At 41.2% G+C, this 14820-nt stretch overlaps 1 protein-coding gene across 1 annotated transcript in view; it reads left to right on the top strand.

Annotated features, from left to right (window-relative positions):
- LOC124795287 overlaps positions 1-14422 on the top strand; it is a 140165-nt gene extending 125743 nt beyond the window's left edge. Inside the window, exons 8-9 of the mRNA XM_047259245.1 lie at positions 10701-10863; positions 13970-14422. Coding sequence (XP_047115201.1) covers positions 10701-10850 — 150 coding nt within the window. The 3' untranslated portion in view covers positions 10851-10863; positions 13970-14422. The remainder of the gene's footprint in view (positions 1-10700; positions 10864-13969) is intronic.
- Positions 14423-14820: the final 398 nt, after the last annotated feature.

Below are 14820 nucleotides of genomic sequence, written 5' to 3' on the forward strand. Positions count from 1 at the left end.
TCGGTAGCAACACCCTCCCAACCATCGAGGACGTCTGTCCCCACTTCTAAGCCGGAGAAGCATAAGTCGTCTTCGGCTTCTCTTGCTAGGAAGGGGTCCCTTGGGTCACTCCCTCTCCAGGATTCTTCTAGTGGGAAAGACGACACCCACCAGTGGCTGAAGAGCCCAAAAGCAACTGGTCATAGGGCTTTACGCTCATCCTCAGTCTTGGAGACTGAGCCAGTGAAGTCCTCCCAGGAAGGGAAACCCAAGGAACAGCAAGAGAAATCCATAAAGAAAACCCGTAAGACAAAGGAAATTGCGGTGGCACCCACACCACCGCTACCTACAAGCTCTGCGGCTGAGGACGGAGTGGAGATTTTGGCGTCCGCTGAGGACCTAGATCTCGCCAGACTCTCGGACACAATGGATATGGCCTGCTCAGGCAATAAATCGGTGGCAGCAGGTGACTCTGAGGCGTAAACTGCCTCATTGTATGTTCCATGCCTTCTCAGTCTCATGATGTCATCCTCCAGTGGAATTGTGGCGGTTTTTTCTACTGCCTGGCTGAGCTACGGCAACTGTTAAGCTTTACACTTGCTTTCTGCATTGCCCTCCAGGAAAATGGTTCTCAGCAATGCGACCCCTGCCCTCCGCGGCTATAAGGGATATTACACAGGAACCGTAGTGACTATAATAGAGCGTCAGGTGCAGTTAGCATTTATGTCCTAAACTCAGCTGTAAGGAACATGTGCCCCCTTCAAACCCCTCTTGGCGCTGCGGCTGTCAGAATAAGGACAACACAGAAGATAACTGTCTGCACTGATTCATCAACTCCCTAAGCCTTTCCTACTTCTGGGAGATTTTAATGCCCATAACCCCTTGTGGGGTGGTACCATGCTTACTGGCCGAGGCAGAGATGTCGAAACTTTACTGTCTCAGTTCTACCTCTGCCTCTTAAATACTGGGGCCACCACACACCATTCTGTCTGATCAAAATATCGGTTCTTGTTGAATTGTGAGTTAGAAACTGTAAAAACTGAGTCTTACTGTGATTTAGCATCAAATTATATTCCACAAGCCACTAACTTACTTCATGAACTACATTATTTGATACTGTTTCAATATTACACACAAGATCCGTCACTATCAAGCTGGTGTCATCAGCAAACAGAAATATTTTTGAATCACCTGCAATACTAGAAGGCATATAATTTATATAAATAAGAAACAGCAGTGGCCCCAGCACCGACCCTTGGGGAACGCCCCACTTAACAGTGCCCCATTGGGACTGAACATCACTACCACTCTCAATATTGCGGAGAATTACCTTCTGCTTTCTGTTCTTAAAGTAAGAGGCGAACCAATTGTAAGCTACTCCCCTTACTCCATAATGGTCCAACTTCTGCAGTAATATTTTGTGGTCAACACAGTCAAAAGCCTTTGTTAAATCAAAGAAAACACCTAGCGTTCGCAACCTTTTATTTAATCCGCCCAAAACCTCACAGAGAAAAGAGAATATAACATTTTCAGTTGTTAAACCATTGCTAAAACCAAACTGAACATTTGACAGCAAATTATGTGAATTTAAATGCTCCAGTAACCTTGTATATACAACCTTCTTGATAACTTTAGCAAACACCGATGGCATAGAAATAGGTCTAAAATTGTCAACATTATCAATGTCTCCCTTTTTATAAAGTGGCTTCACTACCGAGTACTTTAATTGATCAGGAGACCGACCACTCCTGAAGGAAAAGTTACAGATATGGCTAAGTACTGGGCTAACACACATAGAATAATACTTCAGTATTCTGCTAGATACCCCGTCATATCCATGAGAGTTCTTGGTCTTTAGTGATTTAATTATTAACTCAATCTCCCTCTTGTCAGTATCATGGAGGGGCATTTCAGGTAACAGTCTCGGAACACTTTTTTCTAAGAGCGCTATATGATTCCCTGTTGGGACTAGGTTTCTATTTAGTTCACCTCTATATTCAGAAAGTGATTATTAAAAACTGTACATATATGCGACTTATCAGTAACACGGACATTCCCACTACGCACTGATTCTATATCCTCAACCTGTCTCTGCAGACCAGCCACTTCCTTTACGACTGACTATATGGTTTTAATTTTATCCTGAGACTTAGCTATTCTATCTGCATACCACATACTTTTTGCCTTCCTAATAACATTTTTAAGCACCTTACAATACTGTTTGTAATGGGCTGCTGCATTTAGATTTTGACTGTTTCTAACGTTTTGATATAATTGCCACTTTGTTCTACAAGATATTCTTATCCCTCTAGTCAGCCACCCAGGCTGCCTGTTTGTGCTAGTACCCTGTTTTGAACGTTCTAATGGAAAGCAACTTTCAAAGAGCACGAGAAAAGTCTTGAGAAAAGCATTATATTTATCATCTACTGTATCAGTGCTATAAACATCGTGCCACTCTTGTTCCTTGATAAGGTTTACAAAGGTCTCTACAGCAACTGGATCAGCTTTCCTAAACAGCTGATGACTATATTTAACACGTGTTGCAGCATAAAAATCTTTTAGAGTTAAAATTTGTGCGTCATGATCTAAAAGGCCATTCACCTTGTTGCTAACAGTAATGAGGAATGAACAAAAATGTTGTCTATGGTTGTTCTACTGTTTCCTTACACTCTCGTTGGAAAGAATACGGTTTGCATAAGATTATATGAATTAAGGTGGTCTACCAGCATCCTCTTCCTTGCACAATCATTTATACAATTAATATTGAAGTCACCACATATAACTAACTTTTTGTATTTCCTATAAAGTGAACCAAGAACCTCCTCTAGCTTTAGCAAAAATGTTGTGAAATCGGAGTCTGGGGATCTATAAATAACAACAGTTAGAAGTCTAGCTCCGTTAAATTTAACCACACCTGCACAACATTCAAACACCTTTTCAGTCCAGTACTTTGAAACATCAATTGACTCAAATGGGATGCCGTTTTTCACATACATGGCTACTCCCCCTACCCCGCAAAGAGCTTCTCGAAAAGCTGCCAGCCAACCTGTAGCCTGGTAAAGGAAGCCTCTGAATTAGCTCCTTATTTAAGAAGTGTTCAGATATACCAATAATTTGAGTCAACATCTATAAGCAGTTCACTAACTTTATCTCTGATACTTTGTATATTTTGATGAAATATACTAATTCCCTCATTACTCGGATACCTAAGCTTTGTCAAAAGTGGTTCATTTGTTAGAGAGACTCCCCTTAAGCACGAATACCTATCAGCTGACTTCAATCTAAAAAAGGTGCAGCTCTAACACCGACTACTGCAGGAATTTTCCCATGAGTGATCCCACCAAACCCACCTATGCTGTGACCTATAAGCTTTGCCAACCTCCCCTTCCCATACCTGTTGAGGTGTAGGCCATGTCTAGTGAAACCCGTCCTGCTGATAGACTCCACCGACACCACTGAAATATGACCCATGCTTTCTGTCATCAGCGCACCCCCAAGTCTCATGTTATTACGCCTGACAGCTGTATTAAGATGAGGCCGATCGTGACGCTGAAACAGTTCCACGAAATGCACATTCGTGTTGCCAGTCTGAGTGGCTATCTTTTCCAAGTCACCATCTATGTCATACTCCCCATCCCTATCAATACTATTACCTGCCCCACCCACAACCATTACCTGATCCTCTTTAGTAAAATCCCTACGTAACCCCCCTATGTTAACAGTCGCCTGAGCCAATTCTGCATTAGGCTTCACAATGCTGGTGACCTGGTACTCACTCCCCAGCACTTCCTGCAACTGCTGGCCTACACCTCTGCCATGAGAACTACCTAACAGCAGAACCTTCTTCTACTTCTTTGACTTTGCAACTGTTCTAGCCATCGTAACTACTGAAGTCTGCTTCATACTTCCTACATCTACAGCTACTAGAGATTCCTATCCACTGTATGAGTGGGGTCTCCAGGGACCACTCCAGATTTTTATCCAAAACTTCCTGTCACTCCCTACTTTCCGTGTCCAAGTTGGTGACTCCGATAGGTCCATCCATATCCAGGAGAATGGAGTCCTGCAGGGCTCTGTATTGAGTGTCTCTCTATTTTTAGTGGCCATTAATGGTCTAGCAGCAGCTGTCGGGCCCTCCATCTCACCTTCTCTTTATGCTGCTCCAGTACTTTTGTTGCTGAGCAGCACCTCCAGGGAGCCATCCACAAGGCCAGTTTTCAACCGCAAAGTCGTGTGTCATGCACTTCCGTCGGCGTTGTACCGTTTATTCGGAACCCTCACATTATCTTAATGATGATCCACTCACTGTAGTGGAGACATATCAGTCCTAGGACTGGTTTTCGACACTCAGTTTGACTTGGCTCCCTCATCTTCGTCAGCTTAAGCAGAAGTGATGGCAGCACCTCAATGCCCTCCATTGCCTGAGCATCACCACTTGGGGTGCAGATCGCTGTACGCTGCTGCAGCTCTACAGAGCCCTTGTTCAATCCTGAACTGACTACAGGAGTGTGGTTTATGGTTTGGCAGCACCTTAAGCATTGCATTTACTCGACTCTGTGCTCCACTGTGGGGTTCGATTAGCGACAGGAGCTTTTAGGACGAGTCCGGTGACCAGTGTACTGGTGTCCCTCCACTGCAGATGAGACGTGCACAACTGCTCACCAGTTATGCAGCACACATTCAAAGTTCCCCTGAGCATCCAAATTAATGTCTCCTTTTCCCACCTGCAGCAGTCCATCTCCCGCAACGGCGGCCCAGGTAGGGGCTAACGATTGCGATTTGCGTGTGGTCCCTTCTCTCCGAACTGGAGTCCTTCCCTTTACCACCTCTACTTGTGGTCTGTTCACGTATGCCTCCATGGTGAACACCTCTGCCGCAGCTTCGTCTGGACCTTTTGCATGGCCCTAAGGACTCAGTTAACCCCACCGTTCTCCGCTGTCACTTCCTCTTGGTTCTTGACATGTTCCAGGGCTCTGAAGTGGTTTACACCGGCGGCTCAATGGCTGATGGTCACGTAGGCTTCGCATATGTTCGTGGAGGACATATTGAGCAGTACTCCTTGCCAGTCAGCTGCAGTGTTTTCACTGCAGAGCTGGCAGCCATATCACATGCTCTTGAGTACATCCGCTCATGCCCTGACGAGTCATTTCTCCTGTGTACTGACTCACCGAGCAGCCTACAAGCTATCGGCCAGTGCTACCCTCGCCACCCTCTGGTGGCGTCCATTCAGGAATCCATCTATGCCCTGGAACATTCCCGCCGTTCCGTGGTGTTTGTGTGGACCCCAGGATACGTCGAAATCCCCAGCAACGAACTTACCGACAGGCTGGCCAAACAGGCGACGCGAAATCCGTTTCTGGAGATAGGCATTTCCAAAGCTGACCTGCGTTCTGTCTTACATCGCAGGGTTTTCCGGCTTTGGGAGACGGAATGGCATAACAGCTCGCACAACAAACTGCATGTCATTAAGGAGACTGAATGTGTGGAAGTCTTCCATGCAGGTCTCTCGCAGGGAATCAGTTGTCCTCTGCCGGCTCCACATTGGCCATACGTGGCTAATCCATGGTTACCTATTCCGTCGCGAGGACCAACTTCAATGTTGCTCTGGCTCCCAAATGACAGTCATCCACCTCTTGCTGGGCTGCCCACTTTTTGCCGCTCTGCGGCAGACTTTTAACTTTCCCAGCACCCTGCCTTTGGTGTTGGGTGACAATGCCTCCACAGCAGCTTTAGTTTTATGTTTTATTCATGAGAGTGGGTTTTTATACTTCTATGTAGGTTTTAGCGCATGTCCTTTGTCCCTCTGTGTCCTCCACACTAGTGCTTTTAGGGTGGAGGTTTTAATGTGTTGCAGAGTAGCTGGCTTTCCCATTTTATTCTCGTGGTTGGCCAGCCACTGTAATCTGCTTTCATGTTTTACTCTCTTATGTTTCTAGCATCTCTCTGTTGTTTTCTTGTCCTCTTTTGTTCCTTTTAGTGTTCATTGTCTTCCCTTCATTCTTGTGGCTTTTCCTTTCTTTCCGTTTTGTGTTATATGTTTTGTCCGTTTTATTCTCACACCTGTGGCATTGTTTTATTAGGAATAAGGGACCGATGACCTCGTAGTTTGGTCCCTTCTCCTGTCTTTAAACCAGCCAACCAATTGCAAGTGGGAAAGAAAACATCATGAACTTTTGCCCAACTAAGCAATGAACTGTTCTGTGGTTTAGTTATGTCCCCATACTCTGCTTCCTTATGTTTCAGGATTGCTTTGAATTGGCAGTCATTCAAACTTTGACACCACACAAAATTCACACATTTGACCACGACTTCCATTATGTCATGTAGTTCCACTCTTTCAGCACACATTGCCTCCTGGTAAATGAAGCAGTGAACAGTCAAAACATCTGTCCTAAATTTGCTTTTGAGTTTATTTTTTAAATGACAGGCAAAACCTTGATAATGCTCAATGCACGATCTGTGGCTACAAAATGGAGCTTGTCCAAGTAGTAGTTCATACTATCCACTGATTGCCTACGGAAAGCTGAGCAGAGTGAGGTGTATATAAATGCTTTTGCCTTGTGTAACCGGAATGCAGCCAAGTTCTTGGCCTTTTTCCTGAACTGTCTCTCTAAATTCACTGATATGTCCACAATTTGACAAGACACTTTTTGCTTTTAAAGGCAAACCCCTTCAATTACCTGCAACTCCCTTGGAAACACACATTCTGCAACTACTACCTTAAAAAGTTTTATGAGAGATCTCGTTGAAAATGGTTTGCCACTTGGTGCTATAATATGAACGGCTTTGTAGCTTGCTCGAATTGCTGCTTCACTTGCCTTTTCTTCTCTATTGTTCACCAGAAAAGTATAAACACATTACAGTGCATGAAATATGCTGCATATTTCTATGACTTCTGTTCTAAGAATTCTTTTTGAAACTTGTACCTCCTCGTATGTTGTTGTAAAGTTTGGCTACTAGCTCTGTATGAGCTCTGCCTTCTACCTGCTCGTAGTGCGCTGCTTGAAGACTTGGATAATTGGTATGTTGTACTTTCTAGCAGAATTAAATACTTCGACATACATGGCACTGCATATGTCCGTCCTCAGATAAAAATGTATCCTCCAACTGAGGCAAGGACTTCCATTTCCAACTGTAGCTGTCATTGAACGTGGATTATTGCATCAGCTGTAGCTTCATGTGGCCTCAGTGCAGTAAGCTGACTGTCTCCCGTCACACAGGCTGGGGGCTGCTGCAGTAACTGCTCTGCCTCCATGGGCACTGTTGGCACAGCCTGCTGCAGTCAGGCAGTTCACTGATTGGAGGAAGGGAAGACATACCAATTCTAGTAAGAGCATGCCTCACAGTACGCTGTGGTGTTAAAAGCCCACTTTGAGTTAAGAACAGCTTATCCTTTTTATTAGTTTGTGAGTGTGGCAATTCTTTCAGTCTTCTTGTGAAGCTTGTTTCGCATCGCCCTGCGTGTATATGATAGACATAAATCTTACTGCAGTCTTTACTAACAATCTTTGTTGTTGTTGAGCTGCATGAGGATAATGATGAAGTTATGTTCTGAATGACTGTCAAGAAAGGCTCCTTAACATGCTTGTAATGTAATTCAGAATTATGGCAACCAACCAAACTTGGTAGCTAAATAAAATTAGTCAATAAAATTATGGTTGCTGGTATATATTTTCTTCAAGTTATCTTACTATCATCATAATATTAGGTCAGCTTTGTCACTTGACCAAATAAGTGTGCCCTTGACAATAGCTTACTTTCCCTGCATTAAGGGTTTATTGTAGCATTTGTTGCTTAATATCAAGAAAAATATAAGTTTGGTTACGCATGCTGCTTGTACAGGGTGATTCAAAAGTAACTGTACACAACTAGTTGGTGTAGTGTATGCATCAGAATAAGTGTAAAATGTGAAATAAAGTTTTGTCTGAAATTGTTTTATCTCAGAATTATGCAGTAGAATAGGGATCACATTTGCAACAGAAAATGACCCAAAATTCAATACAACTACATGTTGTACATTTCCGCTAGAACATATTTAAAATGACGAAGGCAGTGACTTGCTAGATGTCTTACCATTCTCAGAATGGTGCATTCTTAGTTGCAACATCAAACAAAAGTTCCCTGAAGTGGCCCCAAGTCCAGAGATCTGGCACGCCAAGCATCTGGTCCTGCACGACTCTATTCACTTACCTTGATAAGCAACATAGAGATACTCACCTGTCTCCCAACTGAAATGTGCAGAGGCCCCATCATGCGTAAACAGTAAGTTGGTTTGTATAGTACGTGGGACCTCATTATACAGACCACCCAATACGTGTTCCAAAAATTGTCAATACTCTTTGCCAGGCACGTGCTTTGGAATAACATGTGGTCCAAGTAATTTGTTCACAGTACCACAGTAATTGTTCATTGAAATACGATGTAGATATCCTTATACTGTAGTAATGTGAAGGTCTCATACACCCACATGTGCATGTTACGAATGTTCACAATACAGCATGGATAGAGAGGCTCTCATCTGTAAACAGTAACTGAAGACATAGCTTGCAGGTGTCACTCCTGTACCTTCTACAGGTGAAATGGGTGGAATTGCTGTCTCTATACCAGGTGCCATACAGTTGATTGATGAACCTCTACAGTGACACTTACGCAGCAGGTACTTGTTGTTGGATCTTCTTAAAACTTCCAATAAAAGATCTGATAGACTCTGAGCACAAGCTCTCGAATTTTTTCAATATTTTCGTTCATTCAGCCAGTTGATGGATGTCCAGAACGGGGTATGTCATCAATCGACATGTCACCATTTTTAAATCTTGCAAACCACTTGTGCACTTGAGTCTTTTCCATAGTATCATCTTGGTAAGCTGTTTTCAACACTAAAACAGTTTCAGAAGCATTTTTACGGGGTAGAAAACAAAATTTCACACTGCACATTGTTTACTTACACTTGTCATCATAAAACTGAAACAAGAACAGAACATCCCCAGCAAAAACAATCATTACAGATGAACAGAAAAAGCCAGGTTGCCAACACAGGCGGCATTGAATTGGCAATGAGTTTCACTATACATGCTTAGTGACAGAAATGCCTGCTACATAAGCTCTGCCCATGGCGATATCGCCCCCCCCCCCCCCCTCCCTCCTCCCCCACTTTTTTCCCCGCTCGTACATTAAACCCATGAAGTGTGTACAGTTACTTTTGAATCACCCTGTGTTGGAGATGGTTATTGAAACAAAGTCGTAATTCAGGGTGGCACAAAAGCCACTGGGTACCGATTTAAACAAAAGACTGAATTTGTTTCATTACAAATACAAACAATACTTACAATTATTTTTTATGATCAAATTGTTTTCCGTCCTCATTTAAACATCTTTGAAGTCTCTATGGAACTCTGTTACATTCTCTGTGGCTTAGTGTAGTAGCACGGTTTTGTGTGTGTAGCCTTTTAGTCCAGCAATGGTCTGATGCTTTTGAGAATAAACAACCGTTCTTGACGACACCCCATAGGAGAAAGCCCACGGGCATGATATCTGGTGAATGTGGAGGCATGTTAGTATCTGCCCTTCAACCAATCGCTTTGGAAAGTTTCTTTTAATAAATTGCAGATGGGAACGACATAATGTGGTGGAGCACCATTGTGTTGAGAGTAAATTTCTGTAAAGTTTTCAGCACCACATAATTCTGAAGCATATCCAAATAGTTATCACCAGTCACTGTTCCTTCAAAAAATGGTTCAAGTACACCAAATGAAGATATTGGCCCCCTCCCAACACCCAGACCAGATTGATTTTGATTGTCAGCATACCAGTAAGTGCAGATACGTCTCTTACCTTGTCCACTTAACTTAAAATTGGCCTTGTTAGACCATACAGTGTTGTTGAACAGGTTGGGATCATATTTCTGTGTATCAACCATCAGTTGAAATTCAAAGACGTTGATTTGAATCATCTTCAAGTAACCCATGTCGTTAATGTGGAATGTAAACGTTAAACTTCTATTTGTGTAACGTTTCTTCCTGTGACCTTCATGATAAATCCAGCTCGGTTGCTAATTGTATGGTTAATTTTCATGGACTCTGGGTCACAGCTAAACATACGTGCAATTCATTTTCGTCAGTTTTGACTTGTTGGGCAGCCAGCTCTTGTTGCATCCATAACAAATCCGTGTTCTTCAGATCTATCTCGTATGTCATACACTGTTTGTCTAGAAGGTGGTTTTGACTAAGAGTGTCTTCCCCTTTCATTAACAGCTTCACTAGCACTACTTTTATAAAATGTTTTTAACGCAAAAATCCTTTCTTCTTTCATTAACATCATGACAATTCGGAAAAATCCAGCAGTAAACGTGTCTCACAGATCACTTTCAACAATTTACTAGTTTGATTATTGTCTGTTTTGTTTGTCATTATATTGTATACCAACTTGACAAGATGTAATGATCACCATTTGGTAATAACAACTTAATGGGTTAAAACTTCGTAGTACTGTGTCTTGCTATTGCTTCATTTTCTTTTAACCAAATGTCCAGTGACTTTTGAGCCCCCCTGTAGACTAAATCTTGTTGCTTCTGTTTCATGAAACAGTTTTGCCAAACAGTGGTATTATAGGTCAGTAGTGTGTAATGTCCATTGTTGTTGCAAAACAATAAAATATTAGCTTATTAACATTTTTATGGTATGCAGTGTATTCATTTTTTTCCATTATATCAATTTTGATTGCAGGACTGTACAGAGAACGTAAGTGGATGTTGTGTAACGGAAGACAGTGGTTATACACATTACAAGAGAGATGTTTCAAGAAAGAACCCTGGATTATTGGTTAAAGTGAGAAATGAATATGCTGTTGATAGACGTATATACACAGGAATCTAAAATTGTTTTTATGGTCAGTTGAAAGCTTAAAAACTATCTAGATTGATTTGTGCCTTTGATATATCCTTTTTGTTAGCCATGTCTGCTCTTATTAAGTCAGTTTTAAATGAGCACTTATAACATATTTTGTGAGAATTCTCCTGCTAATTATACACAGTGATTTGAAGTTATTTACAATACCTAAGTACTGTTACTGTGAATTATTCCCCATCCCCCCATCCCATCTCATTCACTCCTCTCTGTGTGTGTGTGGGGGGGGGGGGGGGGCATAAGGAGGACATTTTTTAATTTAATTGATACAAACCTTTGTGAGCATGCATCTGATTGTTACGGCAAGTTTATCCCAACTATAGGAAACTAATTTCTGCTCAGTTATTAATAATAACGTATTACAAGAAAGATTTGCTGGCCACTACTTACTGCTATGAGGGGACATTTTCAGTGCTGCCAATAGACACATGAAAAAATATACACTGTCCTAGCTTCCATAACTATTCATCTCCGCCAGCCATCTGATGGTGTGTGGTGGAGGGTACTTTGAGTACCTCTATCAGTTCTCCCTTCTATTCCAGTCTCATATTGTTCGTGGAAAGAAAGATTGTAGGTATGCCTCTGTGTGGGCTCTAATCTCTCTGATTTTATCCTCATGGTCTCTTCGCGAGACATACTTAAGAGGGAGCAATATACTGCTCGACTCCTCGGTGAAGGTATGTTCTCGATACTTCAACAAAAGCCCGTATCAGACTACTGAGCGTCTCTCCTGCAGATTCTTCCACTGGAGTTTATCACCTCCGTAATGCTTTCGCGATTACTAAATGATCCTGTAACGAAGCGCACTGCTCTCCGTTGGATCTTCTCAATCTCCTCCATTAATCCCACCTGGTACGGATTCCGCACTGGTGAGCAATATTCAAACAGTGGGCAAAAAAGTGTACTCTAACCTACTTCCTTTGTTTTCGGATTGCATTTCCTTAAGATTCTTCCAATGAATCTCAGTCTGGCATCTGCGTTACTGACGATTAATTTTATATGTTCATTCCACTTTAAATCACCCCTAATGCCTACTCCCAGATAATTTATGGAATTAACTGCTTCCAGTTCCTGACCTGCTATATTGTAGCTAAATGATAAAGGATCTTTGTTTCTGTGTATTCGCAGCACATTACACTTGTCTAGATTGAGATTCAATTGCCATTCCCTGCACCATGCGTCAATTCGTTGCAGATCCTCCTGCATTTAAGTACAATTTTCCTTTGTTACAAACTCTCGATATAACACAGCATCATCTGCAAAAAGCCTCAGTGAACTTCCGATGTCATCCACAAGGTCAATTATGTATATTATGAATAGCAACGGTCCTACGACACTCCCCTGTGGCACACCTGAAATCACTCTAACTTCGGAAGACTTCTCTCCATTCAGAATGACATGCTGCGTTCTGTTATCTAGGAATTTGCCACATATCTTTCACTTGATCCTGATTGACCGATGGATCCACAATTTTTTCATTTTTTCTCTTCTCTGATATTTGAGAAAGTACGAGGGTAAGTCAATTATTATCAGCAAAGTATTTATAAAATTTTATTGTAATCAAATAGGTAACTTAACAAGAACATCATTTTTTAAATTTGAGTTTCTGGAGCATTTCAGCAGTGTGGTCAGCAGTATGCAGACGGGCATTGTCTTGCAACAACACAACACCTTTTGACAGCAAACCTCAGCGCTTGCTTCGAACTGCAGGCTTTAGCCTGGTAGTAAGCATTTCACAGTAACGTATACTGTTTATTGTTGTGCCCTTTTCCCCATAATGTTCCAGTACTGGACTTTGTGTGTCCCAAAAAACCATAAGCATCAGTTTTCCTGCAGGCGGTTGGGTCTTGAACATTTTATTGCATGGCGAATTTGGACGTTTCCATTCCATACTCTGCCGTTTACTGTCCGGCTCGTAATGATGGATCCGTGTTTCGTCACCAGTAATGATCGTGTCCAAGAAATTGTCCCCTTTGTTATCATAGCAATCCAAATGTTTTTTGCAGATGTCCAAGCGTGTTTGTTTATGCAACTATGAGTTGTTTTGGGACTCATCTTGCACAAATGCTATGAAACCCAAGTCTGTTGTGGATGATTTTGAAAAGAACCGTGACTAATTTGCAGCAACAATAGTTAATTGTCTGTCTAAGAGTATTATTTCACAGTAATGCTCAGTGGCTGTAAACGGTCATCCGGCTCCTTCATCATCCGTAACATTTGTGCAACCATTTCGGAATTTTTCAATCCATTCATAGACACTCCGTTGTGGCAAAACACTGTTCCTGTACTGTACCAAAAGTCTTTGATGAATTTCAGCCCCAGATACACCTTCCGACCACGAAAAACAGATCACTGAATGTTGTTGTTCTTTGGTGCAAATAGACAGCGGAGCAGCCATGATTAACAGTACGGCAGCAATAATGAAACTAACCTAGCAGCTTGACAATCGCAAAGATATAATCAAAAATAAACAAAGCCTGCGTCATCAATGTAAAACTACAGTACTACCAAAATAAACAAAAATATAACTAAATTGCGGATAATAATTGACTTACCCTCATATTGTATGTAGAATTAAAATGTGCATCATAATACACAGTGGGGGATCCACTCAGAAATAAAACATAACAACCTAATGTATAATAATGACGATTCATAGCAGACAGAAGTTAAAAATTATGCCGGTAATTGTTTAATTGTTTCTGAAAGTATTATTTAGCAGAGTTTTGAAATGAGGATGGCACATTTGTTTCAGACTTTAAAGAATGGCACTGAAGACAAAATGTGTACAAAAATATTTAAAAAAAAATACTAAAAGTACTTGTAATGAAGGAGCAAATGGGATAACGTAATTCAAAAGTATTTTATCATCTCCTTATGTCTTTTTGTCCATTGCACCCATTTTGCTTTTGTTACTTCATGTTTAGATTATTGAGAACTAATGAACAAATCCTTCAATTTGCCAACCACAAGAGGTGTAGAAGAGATAAAAGTATGTGCTTGTTTCCTGTAATGTAACTATCTTTATTTACTTGTTTAAGACATTTTTTCTTCTCAGCATCTTATTAAAAAAAAAAATCTTTTAACAGGCGAAGAATTCAGGGATCAGCACTGAAGGGGAATGTAACCGTCCGCTTGTAAGAAGTTGACATACACATATATAGGTAATATCAGACACCACTGCATAAAATAGTTTGTGGTAAGAGCGGCAAAAATTTGACGCTTGTCAGCTTATGTTTGGACTGAAGTTTAGCATGAAAAGTGGCTGTTTTTTAGTGTGATTAGTTGTTGTTCAGCTAAAGGCATGTACATATTGTTGCACCATACATGTTGCTCATTAAATACAATGTCTAATATGTAACAGTTAATTCTAGTGTAATTTTTTCATATTTAAAGTTGTATGGCATGTTGCTTTAAGCATGTGATGGCCGTAGTCAACTGCCAGATATGCAAGGATATTGTCTACATTTACCATTGTTTGAAAGAATAAAGTGTCTGTAGCAGTGTAGCATTCACATCAGTTACAGCTGCAGGAAAATGCATGCTGTATCTCATTCTTTACAGTTATTTCACTTTGTGCAAAATGATGCATGTCTGTCTTCCTAAAATAGTCCTTATTATTCTCATATGACCATTTTTTTCTTTCTTTTTGAATGTCAAGTTTGCGAAGTTCTATCTGTTTCGGCTTTTGGATAATACGGCATAGTTTTGTTTATGATTTTTCTTTTTCTTCAAGTAGCCCAGAAAATTACAAAATACTCCTGGCACCGCTACCACCAGTGACTTGAGCTTCAGCACTGTTTCTACCACTCATAAGTTGGGAATAATTTTATCACCACACTTTCCAAAGAACTTCTGCTGTCTGGCTTCTAATGAGATTGAGTTCTACATTGCCTACTTTTATTTAGCTCAACAGTATTATGAAAAAGGAAGTTGCCAC

Source organism: Schistocerca piceifrons, chromosome 4, assembly GCF_021461385.2.
Source record: "Schistocerca piceifrons isolate TAMUIC-IGC-003096 chromosome 4, iqSchPice1.1, whole genome shotgun sequence".
Classification (NCBI taxonomy): domain Eukaryota; kingdom Metazoa; phylum Arthropoda; class Insecta; order Orthoptera; family Acrididae; genus Schistocerca; species Schistocerca piceifrons.